Here is a 15,140-nt window from a genome sequence, read left to right as displayed (position 1 = left end):
CCACCCCTCCAATCGCCACTAGGACAGGACCCCACTGGTCCTCACCTACCACCCCACCAACCTCCATATACATCATATCATCCGTCGTCATTTCCACCACCTCCAAACGGACCCCACCACCAGGGATATAATTCCCTCCCCTCCCCTATCAGCGTTCCAAAAAGACCACTCCCTCCATGACTCCCTCGTCAGGTCCACACCCCCCACCAACCCAACCTCCACTCCCGGCACCTTCCCCTGCAACCGCAAGAAATGCAAAACTTGCGCCCACACCTTCCCCCCCTTACTTCCCTCCAAGGCCCCAAGGGATCCTTCCATATCCACCACAAATTCACCTGCATCTCTACACACATTGTTTACTGCATCTGCTGCACCTGATGTGGCCTCCTCTATATTGGGGAGACAGGCCGCCTACTTGTGGAGCTTTTCAGAAAACACCTCTGGGACACCCGGACCAACCAACCCAACCACCCCGTGGCTCAACACTTCAGCTCCCCCTCCCACTCCACCAAGGACATGCAGGTCCTTGGACTCCTCCATCGCCAGACCATAGCAACACGACGGCTGGAGGAAGAGCACCTCATCTTCCGCCTCGGAACCCTCCAACCACAAGGGATGAACTCAGATTTCTCCAGTTTCCTCATTTCCCCTCCCCCCACCTTGTCTCAGTCCCAACCCTCGAACTCAGAACCACCTTCCTAACCTGCAATTTTCTTCCTGACCTCTCTGCCCCCACCCCCACTCCGGCCTATCACCCTCACCTTAACCTCCTTCCATCTATCACATTTCCAACGCCCCTCCCCCAAGTCCCTCCTCCCTACCTTTTATCTTAGCCTGTGGGACACACCTTCCTCATTCCTGAAGAAGGACTCATGCCCGAAACGTCGATTCTCCTGCTCCTTGGATGGTGCCTGACCTGCTGCGCTTTTCCAGCAACACATTTTCAGCTCTGATCTCCAGCATCTGCAGTCCTCACTTTCTCCCACTCTTAATTATCCCATCTTCGTTCCCACGCCCAGTCAGGCGAAGTGGACAAAAGATTTTCCTTCAGATCTACTAAGGGCTCACACCATCTAAAATCCAAACCTTATATCAGAACCAGGCTCGTGATCCCAAATCCGACCCGGATCCTGTTTCCAATCACTCTGACGAAACTCAGCCCATTATCTGAGTAGCTGAAAGGATCTGGCTAGAATCTTGGAAAAAGCTGCATGACCAAAAGAGGAGCACCATTACTAAGTTAGATTCTAAATTTTATGTGAAGGAAGGTACAGTTAAAGGTACACTCAATGAGTGTACTCAGCGACACTTAACTAGCATCGGAGAATATAAGTCTGAAAGATGGACCAATAGAAATGAAATATAAGTAAGTTTATTTGCTTCATGTTCCTGTCTTCATATTTATTGATGTTTTTTAAAACTATCTTTATGGCTCTCTAACATACAGGGAAAGGTGAATAAAGTTCCTAAATGTCAAGAAAATAACAGGATATTCTCTTTCCAGGTAAAAGCCAGTGAGGTGCTTTTGTTTCTGTGCACACAGTTGATAGAGCTCCAGGCGAAAGGTGATAACTCTTCAGAAAGAATAGGCTCAGCTGCTAATTCACTCTTTCACGCAGCTGATAATTTGGTAGACGCTATGGACATCGCCAACATCACAAAGATGGTAAACTATCTGTATCAATGCTGTTAAATAGTCTGTGGCTACGGTCAGAGATGGACCATATGTAGAGGAATACAAATGCATAATAAATGAAAAATGATTTTATACGGGTCATCTATCATGCTGAACTATCCCAGTGTTTCACATTGAACTAGTTTTTGAAATGCAGGGACCGATACGTATCAAAATATAATATGTGTTAATATGAAACCACCTTCTCTTCTCCTTTAGTGTATTAATGAATGGGCATTCAAAGAGTGCCTGTCTACTTTTCAGCATTGTTAGTGATTACAAACTACAAAATAAAAGTGTGATTTGCATAACAAGTAAAATTAGAATTAACATACTAAAATATTCATTTTTGTTCCACAAAATGCACTATATCATTCTGCCAAGCACCAAGCACCAAGCTAACTGTTCCTATATATTCGTTACCCCAGAATTATGGTGTACCCTAATCTTAAACCATACTCTAGAACACCTGACTCAAGAACATACATAATGAAGAAAATTGTGAATGCCAAATTGCAGCAAAGATTTTGCTCCTGGCAGGTTTATTGATTGAACTCAGCAACCTTCCTTAAAATTGGAGAACTCTTACAGTAAGAAAGAGGCCATTTGGCATATCAAGTCTGCACCGATCCTCCACAGGGTGTTCCACCCAGGCCCCTACCCTATCCTTGCATTTAAAGTCACTTATCCACCTAATGTGCACATCTCTAGTCGTTGCAGACAATTTAGCATGGCCAATCCGCCTAACCTACACATCTTTTGAACTGTAGGAGGAGACTAGAGAGAGATGAATATGCAAACTCCACGCAGACTGTCACCCAAAACTGGAAACAAATCTGGGGCCCTGGTGCTGTGAGCAGTGCTAACCACTGAACCATCATGTCATCCATTTATGTTTTGTGTAGTTAAATGAAAAAATACACACTTCTAGCAATTTGACGATCTGCACTGGCTGATGAGGCTGTCTGGGAAAAATAGGGAATTTGACAGATAGCAGCACATCACAGCAGATCTCCTCAGTTACAAACTTTATTTTAATTTTCTTTTCTAATTTGTATCAATATAATTTAACCCCTTCAAGATATATAGACATTTTAATAAATTGCAGAACCTCCAAATCAAAGCATCAGTTAGTTATGAATTCATTGTCAGATTTACTACAAATTTTCTAAATTCTTCATTCAAGCCAATTTGATGTTGGTGATTTCTTTTGGTAATCTGAGTTTACATCCCATGATTCACTAATTAGGCCTTCCACACATTTTTCTATAGATAAAAGCCAATAAAGCATTACGTTATTATTTCTATCGGATTTTCCTGGTAGTTTTGTTGCCAAGAAAGTAAACATTTCTCATGATGTACAATTTCTTTTTTATGGGAGTAGTTTTAGTTCAAAGTCAGGGATCACATGACACCAGGTTATAGTCTGACAGGTTAAGCGCTGCTCCTTTGTCAGGTGAAGAGTTGTTTTAGTTCAGCCACATCATCTGCATTCTGACAATGGACTGCCTACTGAAAATACACAACAAAAGTTGTCAGAATGAGTTTCTCTGAATTCCTTGAAGGGACAAGGCTCAGTTCAGAAAAAGATAAGTGTCGCGGTTTGGATCTACATTGTTCTCCAAGATTTCTGTTATGTGCTACCAAGTTTGATTAGTCATGTCTCCTGTACGAGAATTGCACTTAACTCAGCTGGTCAGCAGCAGATAGACTACAACAAAGTACATTCCCAACATAATGATCCGAATGTCGACTAACAACATTTGGGACAAACCTTTGGTTACATTCTCTTCAACTCTTCCCCACTGAGTGATATAGATAAAATGAGAAAAAAATGCCCTGAAAATATGGAAGAAATAATGATTATTCTCAATATTTATATTAGATGATGAGGATAGCCAACAGTACCATACAGTCTCTAGAGAAAATACAAACCGTGCTTTTGACCACGATAAAGGAAGGGGACAAACCAATCATTAAACAAGGACAGAAAGTTGACATGTACCTGAGCAGGTAATTCATTGCCATTAATATTGGCATTAAAGCCTTAAACAAAATGTTTACCACAAACTGAAGTTTAGAGTATGATTTTGTGAGACTCCTTATTTCAGAATCTGATGTATGTTCATTTTAAGCCGGAGTAATAGACAAACATTTATAACATTACATCCTTCTGTATGTCAGCATAGCAGAGATGTTAAGCTATTGAACTAGGTTAACATGATCATTCAAATATTAAATAGAACAATGTTATGTTAACATAATAAAAGTTTGTCTGTGAATGTTATCAGTGTAAGTATACAGTTTTGTATTATTTTTAGACTATTGTGGCCTTTTTTGAAATTCCAGTAATAGACTATACTGTAATGAAACTGGATGGATGATCTGAGCTAGACACTGGAAACAACAATGACAAATGCAGCTGTGTCAACCCTGTGTTACTTTTCCAACATCTGTGAACTTGTAACAAAGAGGTTCACAGACCTATCATGCAACACAGTCATATGCAATGAATCATGCCTTACAGACATTGTGTCACACACCACCATCACCATTTCTGAGTATGTCACTGAAGGCATGGGATGTTCAAAGCAATGGGCCCTAACAACATTCTGGCAATGATCCTGAATATATGCATTCCAGAACATGTCACACCTCTAGCCAAGCTGTTTCAGTACAGCTCTGACACTGGCATGCACCTGACAATGTGAAAATGCCCAGTCATATGCTGTGCAGTAAAAGCAGGACAAATCAAAACAGCTAATTACCAGCCCATCGGTTTCCTCTTGCTCATCCATTAAGCGATGGAAGGGGTCATCAACAATGCTATCAAGTGACACTTGCAAAGGAATAACCTCTGCACAGACCCTCAGTTTGGGTTCCACTAGGACTACTCAGCTACTGACCACATTACAGCCTTGATTTCAAATTGGATAAGAGAGCTGAATGCCAGAGAGAGAATGAGAGTGAATGACCTTAAGTATGCCAACAAAGACCCATTGCAAAGCTAGACCCTGTGGGAATTGAAGGGAAACTCTCCTGATGGAGTCATACCTGGCACCTCGGAGGATGATTGTAGTTGTTAGGCTCAGGCCCAGACCACAATAAACTATTGCTTGAGTTCCTCAGAGTAGTGTCCTTCACCCAACCATCTTCAGCTGCTTCATCGATGACCATCAATGATTGGAAGTGGGGATATTCGCAACATTTGCAACTCCTCACAAAGCAGACCATATCCAAACATAGCCGGACCTGGACAATATTCAGGGTTGGGCTATTACGTGGCAAGTAATTCTTGTGTCACATGAGTGCCAGACAGTGACCATCTCGAACAAAAGGGAATACTACCACTGCACCTTGACATTCATTTCCATTTCACTGAATCCCTCACTATAAGTATCCTAGGGGTTATTATAGACCAGAAGGAGTTGGCAGTAGCAAAATGGTAAAGTCACTGGTAATCCAGAGCTGTAGGCTAATATCCTTGGGGAATGGGTTTGAATCCCACAACAGCAGATGACAAAGTTTGAATTTCATAAAATCTGGACTCAGAAGCTAATCTAATGGTGACCATGTAACCATTATCATTTCAGAAAAAACAATTAATGCCCTTTTGGAAAGGAAGATCTGGCTGGGATGTGATGCTTAACTCTTAAATGGCCTTGAGTGTCAGTTGGTTCAAGTGACATAGGCATAGGCAACAAACCTGGACCTTAGTGGAAATGCCACCATTCCATGCAAAAATAAATTTTAAACAAATCATATAAGTACAGGGAATAGATTAGGAATTCTGCTTCTCCAATGTCTGTCTGCCATCTGCAAGTTCACAATTCAGGAACATGATAAAATACTCCCCATTATCCAGACAAATGAACCTGGTTGATTGGTGCACCACCCACCATATTCAACATTTGTTTCCTTCACCACTGATGGACATCGGCAGCAGTGTGTACCATCTTCAAGCAGTTTTATGCTAGGTAACTCACCAAGGTACTGAAATAACTTGACAGAGATTGGTTTCCCATGCCAAGTTTACATGACACTGATCCAGCTTTAACACTGATCCAGCCTCTCAGTGCCAACTTTCAGAGTGAACAGACCCTCGGACATTCCTGTTTATATCTGTCAACCTGGGCTCGCTGATTGGATCAGCCCAGATCAGGGAACTCATATTCAATGACATCCACTTGGCTGAACTTATTACAATCACTCCAGGCACTTCCAACAGCACTGTCCAAATACATGACCTTTACCACCTGGAAGGACAAGGGTAGCAGATACAAATAACACAACATCCTGCATTGGAAACAGATCACCATTCCTTCACTGTTGCTCGGCCAAAATCCTGGAACTCTGTTCCTGACAGCACTGTTCACCACTAACTTCTCCAGTGTAATTAATAGTAAATGCCAGTCTTGTCATTGATCTGTAATATTATCAGTAACCAATTATAAACTGTATAATCTACAAGGTGACCTATGTTTTCACCACAGGATCAGATCAAGTAACTTGTCAGGAAGCAAAATTTCTACCCCAGAACCTGTTCACGCTTATTTCACTTTCCCTTCTAAATGTGCTTTAAAGAACATCATTGAGAGGCATCCAGTGATACAAATTAAAGTGAGTAGTGAAATTTTCTTCATACCATGATAAATTGAAAAGTAATTAAGCATATTAATAGAATGACTCAGATTATGAACTAAAATTAGCCTCAAAGTAAGTTGCTTTAAGAATCCAAGTAATGTTTGTAGATTCCATTGGTTGACTACGTTGTGAGTTTAGTTGAGGGCTGATTTGTTAAGGTATTGGCAAAATTGGCAGACAATGATTCTCCAGACTCATGCTAATAATAAGTCTTTAAAATCTTCACTAATTATGACTGAACAATGTCCTGGGAGTGGTATGTATAAGGGACTTAGTTTGGAGGGGAAGGAAGTTTGCTTTGCTTTGTTTTTCTAAATTCTTTACCCTGTAGGAATTGTTTCTTATTCTACAGCAGGAGAAGAAGCTGTCTGTTGGGTAAGTGTATGTTAAGTGATTACAGTCTATTTTATGCCTAACATTTAAAATATTACATGATCTAAGATAAGGCTAAGAAAATATATTTAAAAGAAAAAAAATAAACTGGATATATAATTAAATATATAATTAAATCAGCTTTAGCAGGCATCATGGTGTAGCATGTGCAGGTTCCTGGATGCCAGTGTGACCCAAAGTAAGCACATCTGCTGAACGTTTTGCAGCTCCAGCAACTTCAACTGTGTTTATGAGCTGGCCGTTGATCTGTATACAATACCAAGCTTCAGGAAGGGGAAAGTTAACTGGATTTTTTTGTATTTGGTGAATGGTCAGGGACAGGGGAGTGTGGCTGCAGTTGAGGAAGGTAAGGAGACCAAGGGGCCAGGAATGCAGGAGTCTTCGACTTTGCAATTGTCCAGGTTTGGTGTTCTTTTAATTTGCATGGATGAGAGCGAGAGGTACAGGGTTGGTGTACTAACTGCCACGGCATTGCTGAAAGCCATTCAAGTGAGTGGAGCTAATAGGAATGTAGTCATATTAGAGAAAGTATAGTATGTAGTGCAGTGAAGGATGAGAGTCGAGGGAGTTCTGTTACCTGCCTGCTGCCAGGGTTTGTGATATCTGCTCATAAATGGAGAGGAACTTATAATGGAACTGTCCATGCATGTACCAACATCATTGACAAGGCAAAGAAAGATGGTCATAATGAAGAGCTAGATGTTTTAGTAAAAACACAATCTTGTGAGGTTCAACAAGCTATTCAAGCCTATGCTAAACACAGGTTACTCATTGTTACCCAAAAGAACTTTTCAAGAATGCAAAGGTTTCAACACAGTTTATAATTCCCAACATAATATGGGCCTCCACTTACCTCAATATCAGCCTTGGGTCTTCTGGTTTCCATGGCACCACAGCCTTCAGTTCTCCAAATTACATTAGTCTATGTCACCCTGGTTAACTCTTACAACAGAAATCTAGCATATCTACAGCTAAGACTAGCATGCAGCTTAATTTGTAATCAACCTACTTTTATCTCTCTGAAACTACTTCACAGAAAAATTAAGAGGTGGAACAGTAAAGATAATAACCTCTCGATAATTATATGAGTCATGTACAAATTATCATAGGGCAATTAAGATTAGAGAAATAAACGCATACCTCAAAGACTGGTGTGGCAGTAAATTAAATAATGCGATAGTGGTGGTGGGGATGGGGTGGCAAGGGATCAAATTTGGAAAGATGTGATAAATCAAAGACTAGGGACAAGACAAGAAAGAAAGGTATTAAGATGGGAAATGATAAGCAGAACTTGATAGGAAGGGATGGAGAATGCAAATCCAGGAATATATCAACAGATAACACTAAAGATGTTAAAAATAAGATAAGGACAAAACTATAAGCTCTGCACGTGAAGGTACATAGCATTTCAAACAAAATAGAATATCCTATAACATAAACAGAAATGACTGAGTACAGACTGATTGCCATTACAGAGATATTACTGCAGGATGACCTAGATTGGAACCTGAATACTGAAGACTACATGATTATTCCAGAAGGGCAAGAAGCCACGAATGCATATTTCTATTAATTAATTTTGATAGTAGCTCAATACAGGGGGATGACCAGAGTTCAGGAAACCAGAATGTAGAAGCAGTTTGAGAGGAGAGAAAAAAGTTGATAAAGGAAAGTCACTTGTGGGAGTGGTATACAGATCCCTGAATAGTAACTACAGAGTAGATTGTATATAAAGGAAGAAAGAATGGGAGCCCGTCAGAAAGTGATAATATGGGAATTTTAATCTACATAAAGACGTTAAAAATCAGATAGGCAAATGTAGCAAAGTTCAGAGATACATAGAATGGGATATTTTCTTGGAAGGGGGACGAAACGTCTGCAAGGGAAATTTCCAGCTCGGCGAAATGAACCACAACAACGAGCACCCAAGCTACAAATCTTCTCACAAACTTTGATCTATTTAAATGACTTGGATGAAGGAATTAAAGGTATAGTTGTTAAATTTGTTGATGACACAAATTTGAAGGGAAAGTAAGTTATGCAGAAAACAGAAGGAGGCAGATAGGTTAAATAAGTGGGCAAAGTTCTGACAAATGTAATACAATGTGGGAAAATATGGAATTTCCTATATTGGCAGGAAGAACGAAGAGGAAGCACATTATCTAAGTGATGATAGATTGCAGAATTTGAGTTGCAGGGGAATCTGTATGTCTACTGCAAGAATCACAAAAGGTAAGTATGCAGGTCCAGCAAATGATACAATGTTAATCATTTATTGTGACGGGAATTGAACTAAAAAAGGAAGATTATGCTTCAGTTAGACAAGATATCGATGAAATGAAATCTGAAGTACTGTATACTGGTCTCTATATTTAACTAATGCAAAGTATGATTAATGGAGTAGGAGATTGTTTTGTAAGGAGAGGTTGGATAAGCTGGGCTTGTATCACTAGAATTTAGATGAGTAAGAGCAATTATTGTGAAACATGTAAGATCCTGAGGCACCTTAATAGCATGGCTGAGAAAAGGAATTTGTCTGTTAGGGGAGAATCTAAAATACACAGGCAGGAGGCTGGAAGAACACAGCAAGCAAGGCAGCATCAGGAGGTGGAGAAGTTGATGTTTCGGGTGTAACCCTTCATCAGGACGGCGGGTGGGTGTGGAGGGAGCTGCAGACAAAGGGGGTGTTGGGGGCAGGGTGGTGAAGTGGGGGTAGGTGAAGACAGGTAGAGGGTACGACCTGGTTGGTTAGTGGGAGGAATGAATCTGGTTGGGGGCAGGGAGCAGTGGAAGGGATAGGGAGAGGCTGGGAAGGGAGTTGGTGGATGGGAAGGGAGGTTATTTGAAATTGGAGAACTCAATGTTGAATCCTCCAGGCTGGAGGCTGCCCAGGCGGAAGATGAGGTGTTGTTCCTCCAGTTTGCACTGTGGTTTGTTTTGGCAAGGGAGGAGGCCAAGGATGGCATGTCGGAAAGGGAGTAGTTGGGGGAATTGAAATGGGCTTTAACTGGGAGGTCTGGTTGGCCCATGCGGACCCGATAGCAATGCTCAGCGAACTGTTCCCTAAGTTTACATTCAGCCTCCCCAGTTAGAGAAGACCACACCGGGAGCACCTGATTCAGTGAACTAGGTTGGAAGAGAGACAGGTGAACCTCTGTCTCATCTGGAAGGACTGTTTGGGCACCTGGATGGAGGTAAGGGAAATGGTGTACTGGCAGGTCTGCAAACTGTTTAAATTTAAGGGGTCACCATTTTAGAGAAAGAGGAGAAGTTTTTATTTCACAGAGAGTTGTGAGCTTTTGGAACTCACTTTCTCAAAAGGTGGTTGAAGTAGACACCTTCAATGTTGTTAAGGTTGGTGTAGATAGATTCTTGATTCTGGGTTTGTGGAGTAATCAGTTCAGACATAATTTTATTAAATGTTGAAACAGTGTCAAGGGGCTCAATGGCCTACTCCTTGGTCAAATTGGTCAAATTCAACACTGCATTGACAAGAAGAATTAAGTCATGGGAAAGATCACATTTGGCCTTGGAACTGCAATTAATTAAGTCTTGAAATTTTTTTTTCTTGTTTTTATAGGTTTTAAGGCTTGGGATTGAAATCAATTCGATATCACTGATTTGTAGTTTAGGATAAGTATAAGCACAACAAAACTAGTGGAATAAAAGTTCAGAACTTGCCAGTGTGTACACGGAAACCATTTTGTTTGGTGTTCTTGGTTAAATAACAGATGGCATACACTATTATTGATAATATGTAGATCATGCCCAATGTCCCAATAACTTACATTGCAAGTAATTTTTATACAATGGCCCAGATCTTCCAATAAAAGGACAATCAATGCAGCAGTATAGGCTGGATTTGTGCATCACAATCATGTTGAAATCTCAACACAGCTGATGATGTGGGAATTGTTCTTGAAGTTTGTATTTCTGTTGGACAATCACTGCCACCTTCTGAAAATGTCTCCAACTGTTATTGTGCAATGGATGCTTTGGAGGGTTCTGACTTACTTACCTTAATAGTTGGTCAGGACAAGTTAGATGTGTAATCATTTCTGTCTGTTTTACAGATGCTCAATTTTGTTTTCAATCCATTTGCATCATTTGGAGGGAAACCCATCACAGGTGCTGTCGCTGGTCTGTCTCTGTTGTCCTCTAACAACACTGAAGTCGCAACGTACAATCTGTCAGAGAATATAGAGGTAAAAGATGTGATTATCATAGGTTGACTATTTACCTGTGAACCAAATCCACACCAATGTCTGACAACCAGACTAACGTTTATGCTACATGTTAAAGCTATACTAAAAACAACATGAGATTCTCCCATTGTTAGTCCAAAATCCAAATTGCATTAAGACCATAAGACGGTACGATATCGGAGCAAAATCAGACCATTCAGCCCATCACATCTACTCTGTCATTCAATCATGGCTGATATATTTCTTACCTTCATTCTCCTGACATCTCCCTGTAACCTTTGATCTCCTTCCTAATCAAAAACCTATCTGTCTCTGTCTTATATACATTCAATGACTTGGCCTCCATAACCTGTGGCAATGAGTTCCACAGATTCACTACCCTCTGGCTGAAAAAAATTCCTCCTCATCTGAGTTTTAAAGAGTCACCCCTTCACTCTGAGGCTGTGCCCTTGGGTCCCAGTCTGTCCTACGAGTGGAAGCATCTTTTCCATGTCCATTCTATCCAGGCCTGTTAGTATTATAAGTTTTAATGAGATTCCCCTTCATCCCTTGAAACTCCATCTTGGACAGACACAGAGTCCTCAGCTGCTTCTGATATGACAAACCCTTCAGCATTCTTGTAATGCCCCTCTGGAACCCTCCAATGCCAGCACGTTCTTCTTTAGATACATGCCCCAAAACTGTTCACAATATGCCATATATGGTCTCACCAGGGCCTTATACAGCCTCAGCAGTACATCTCTGCTCTTGTATTCTAGCCCTCTCAAAGTGAATTGTAACATTGCACTTGCCTTCCTAACTGCCAAACCAAATAAAAGTCCTTCTGAAGCTTCCCCCCTTACTCAAGACTCCCCGTCCCTCAATCTATCTTTGTGTCATCTGCAAACTTAGCAACAATGGCCTGAGTTCCTTCATTGAGATCATTAATGTATAACGTGAATTGTTGTAATTCCAACACTGACCCCTGTAAACTCCACTAGTCACTGACTGCCATCCTGAAAAAGATCCCTTTATTCCTACTCTCTGTCTTCTGCCAGTCAGCCAATCCTCTATCCATGCCAGCAGCTTGTCCCTAACACCTTGAGGTGGTATCTTAGTAAGCAATCTCCTGTGTGGCCCCTTGTCAAAAGCCCTCTGGAAATCCAAATAGATCACGCCCACTTAGTCTCCTTTGTCTAACTTGTTCATTACCTCTTCAAAAAATTCCAATGGACTTGTCAAGCATGACCTCCCCTTGATAAAGCATGCTGACTCCATGCTATTTTACCATGCTCTTCCATGTACCTTGCAATCCCATTCTAATAAAGGTCTCTAAAATCTTACCAACGACTGAGGTTAGATTAACTGGCTGATAATTTCCAATCTTCTGCCTTCCTCTCTTCTTAGCCATTTTCCAGTTGTCTGGAATTCCCCCTACCTGTTTCAGATTAAGGCTCACGAGGTATGATTCAACCATAGAATATGTACAAAGTACCAAACAACATTAGATACACTCTCGAAGACAACTTCATTCAGAAAGCTGAAACCTACACATCAGAAGCTTCTAAACCCACACCAACTACTGAAAGGAAACTGTGAGAAATTCAAGAAGTCGAAGACAGAATGAAAAATGTATCTAAATCCAGAAATATTAGGTGGAAGGTTGTCCAGACCATTTACCTAACAATCCAATGCTACTGCAATACGTTGAACAGTGCACTATCAGTGATGACTTGCTAGTCTTTAATGAGAAAACACTTTGCTCTGTGATTCTTCAAAGAATTCATCAAGTTGCTTGGGCAATTATAAAGTTTCTTGTGGGGCTGCAACAATTAAAAATTAATACAGTTAAAAATCACACAACACCAGGTTATAGTCCAACAGATTTATTTGGAAGCATTAGCTTTCGGAGTGACGCTCCTTATTCAGGTGGTTGTAGAGTAAGACCAGAAGACATAGAATTCAAGGAAAAGATTACAGTGTCATGCAAGTAAAATGATATATTGAACAAACCTCGATTGTTGTTAAGTCTTTCATCCTTTAGAATGAGTTACAGGTTTTGGGTGATTAATATGTAAATCCCAAAAGTTATTTGAAGTCACACTCTCAAGATAAATTAAGGTTTTATGAAAAAAGGTGACATCTCAATGCCTTAAAGATGTGAGGTCAGAGGCTTTCTGTATCCCAGTCTAGACTCAGACTAGTTTTATTTCCAAAGTGGAATTTACAAAATATTATATGGATTGACTATCTGCATTGACTGCCTACTGGTTGTGTATTTTTTGAGCAAAAATAGAATATATCTGTAAATATGATGCTGCAAATACAAATTCACCCCATAGACTTATATGTGTGTGCATGTGCAGGATAGAGAGAGAGAGAAAGAGAGAGAGTGCATCTCAGTGTGTGTGTGTAAGCTTGGTAAAATGTGTGTGTCAGTGTAATGGGGTATAAGCCTGTGAGAGGGTGTGTGCTTGGGTATGAGTGTGGGGGATGTATGTGTGTATAAGAGAGACCACGTGTGTGAGAGAGGGGTGTGTTATTAGATTAGATTACTAGATTAGATTACTTACAGTGTGGAAACAGGCCCTTCGGCCCAACAAGTCCACACCGCCCCACAAAAGCGCAACCCACCCAGACCCCTACATTTACTCCTTACCTAACACTACGGGCAATTTAGCGTGGCCAATTTACCTGACCTGCACATTTTTGGACTGTGGGAGGAAACCAGAGCACCCAGAGGAAACCCACGCAGACACAGGGAGAACGTGCAAACTCCACACAGTCAGTCGCCTGAGGCGGGAATTGAACCCAGGTCTCTGGCGCTGTGAGGCACCACTGTGCCACTGTGTGTGTGTGTGTGTGTGTGTGTGTGTGTGTGTGTGTGTGTGTGTGTGTGTGAGAGTGAGTGAGTGAGTGAGTGAGTGAGAGAGAGAGAGAAAAAAATGTATGGTGCAGTGGGGTTACCTGTAGTGTGACATGAATCCAAGATCCTGGTTTAGCTATCCCCATGGGCACTGAACTTGGCTATCAGCCTCTGCTTGGCCACTTTGTGTTGTTGCCTGCCCTGAAGTCTGCCTTGGAGGATGGTCACCCGAAGATCCGAGGTCAAATGTCACTGAACGGTGAAGTGTTCCCTGACTGGGAGGGAACACCCCTGTCTGGTGATTATTGTGCGGTGTCTATTCATTCATTGTCATAGTGTCTGCTTGATCTCAGCAATGTAGCATGCCTCAGGGCATCCTTACCTGCAGCGTATCAGATAGGCTGTAAGAAATGACTGCCAACTGTGTTCCCTTGGGCTGTAAATAGCCAGGAGAAAAAGAACTACGATAACCTTCCCTTTTCCATCAAGGCCATGACAGGAAGTGGGAATGGATTTATTTGAATTTAAAGATATGATCTTCATTATTGGCAGAGACCTAAAATAGATTGTCAAATGTCTGCTTAGTATCACTCAGACACCATGATTCTAAAAGCACTCAAAGTATTCTTCTCAAGGCATGAGATTCCGAAGAAACTGAGTGAAGAGTGTGGACAACCGAAGTATTACTGATGAACCAAGACTTGAATATTGCACTATGAAGTTATTAATCTTCACCACTACAAAATGTGTTAGATAGATACATTTTTAGATTTTAAAGGCATCAAGTGGTGTGGGAATGTGACATGGAGAATCAGCAATGATTATATTGAAAAGTGAAGCAGGGTCAAATGGCTGAAAGGCCTATTCCTGTTTCTAAGTTCCACATTTCCATGGGTTACCACCACCAAAGTTACTGATGGGCAGGAGATTGAGAACACCGTTTTCACCTCTGTCTCATATGTTAAAACCTCAAATTTCTCTGAATAACCACAACAGGTTGAAAGAGCAAAGGGATAACCAGCTCTTACTTTCAATAAAAGATACAGAGTTTGAGTTGCCACAGCTGAAACATGAGGAAAGAGTAAGTATTAAGAGATCAATGGAGAGAAGAAATGATCACAGCAAAAACATTGTGTTTGATTTTTATTATCAGGAAGGAAAAAAATCTACTTATTGACAATCTTGACATTCTGTAATTTTTTTCCATTTGAGAAAAAGTATTGAGGTGATTTAATTGACAGTTTCAAAGTCATAAGTGGTATCGATAGAATTTAAGTTAGATTTAGTGGAATTAAAATAAGGATAAAATTGCCACTTCAAAAGGAGCTCTTCTATAAATCCTCATGAACAATGATAATAATTCTGATTGTCACCTTTT

The 15,140-nt window shown here is 40.9% G+C and overlaps 1 protein-coding gene across 1 annotated transcript in view; it reads left to right on the top strand.

Annotated features, from left to right (window-relative positions):
* LOC140453233 (polycystin-1-like protein 3) overlaps positions 1-15,140 on the top strand; it is a 56,395-nt gene that overhangs the window by 29,150 nt on the left and 12,105 nt on the right. Inside the window, exons 7-10 of the mRNA XM_072547809.1 lie at positions 1,505-1,666; positions 3,561-3,688; positions 6,169-6,295; positions 10,786-10,917. Coding sequence (XP_072403910.1) covers positions 1,505-1,666; positions 3,561-3,688; positions 6,169-6,295; positions 10,786-10,917 — 549 coding nt within the window. The remainder of the gene's footprint in view (positions 1-1,504; positions 1,667-3,560; positions 3,689-6,168; positions 6,296-10,785; positions 10,918-15,140) is intronic.

The sequence above is a fragment of the Chiloscyllium punctatum genome, chromosome 26 (assembly GCF_047496795.1).
Source record: "Chiloscyllium punctatum isolate Juve2018m chromosome 26, sChiPun1.3, whole genome shotgun sequence".
NCBI classification, from domain to species: domain Eukaryota; kingdom Metazoa; phylum Chordata; class Chondrichthyes; order Orectolobiformes; family Hemiscylliidae; genus Chiloscyllium; species Chiloscyllium punctatum.
The sequence above is the reverse complement of the archived record's forward strand: the minus strand, read 5'-3'. Positions and strand labels throughout refer to the sequence as shown.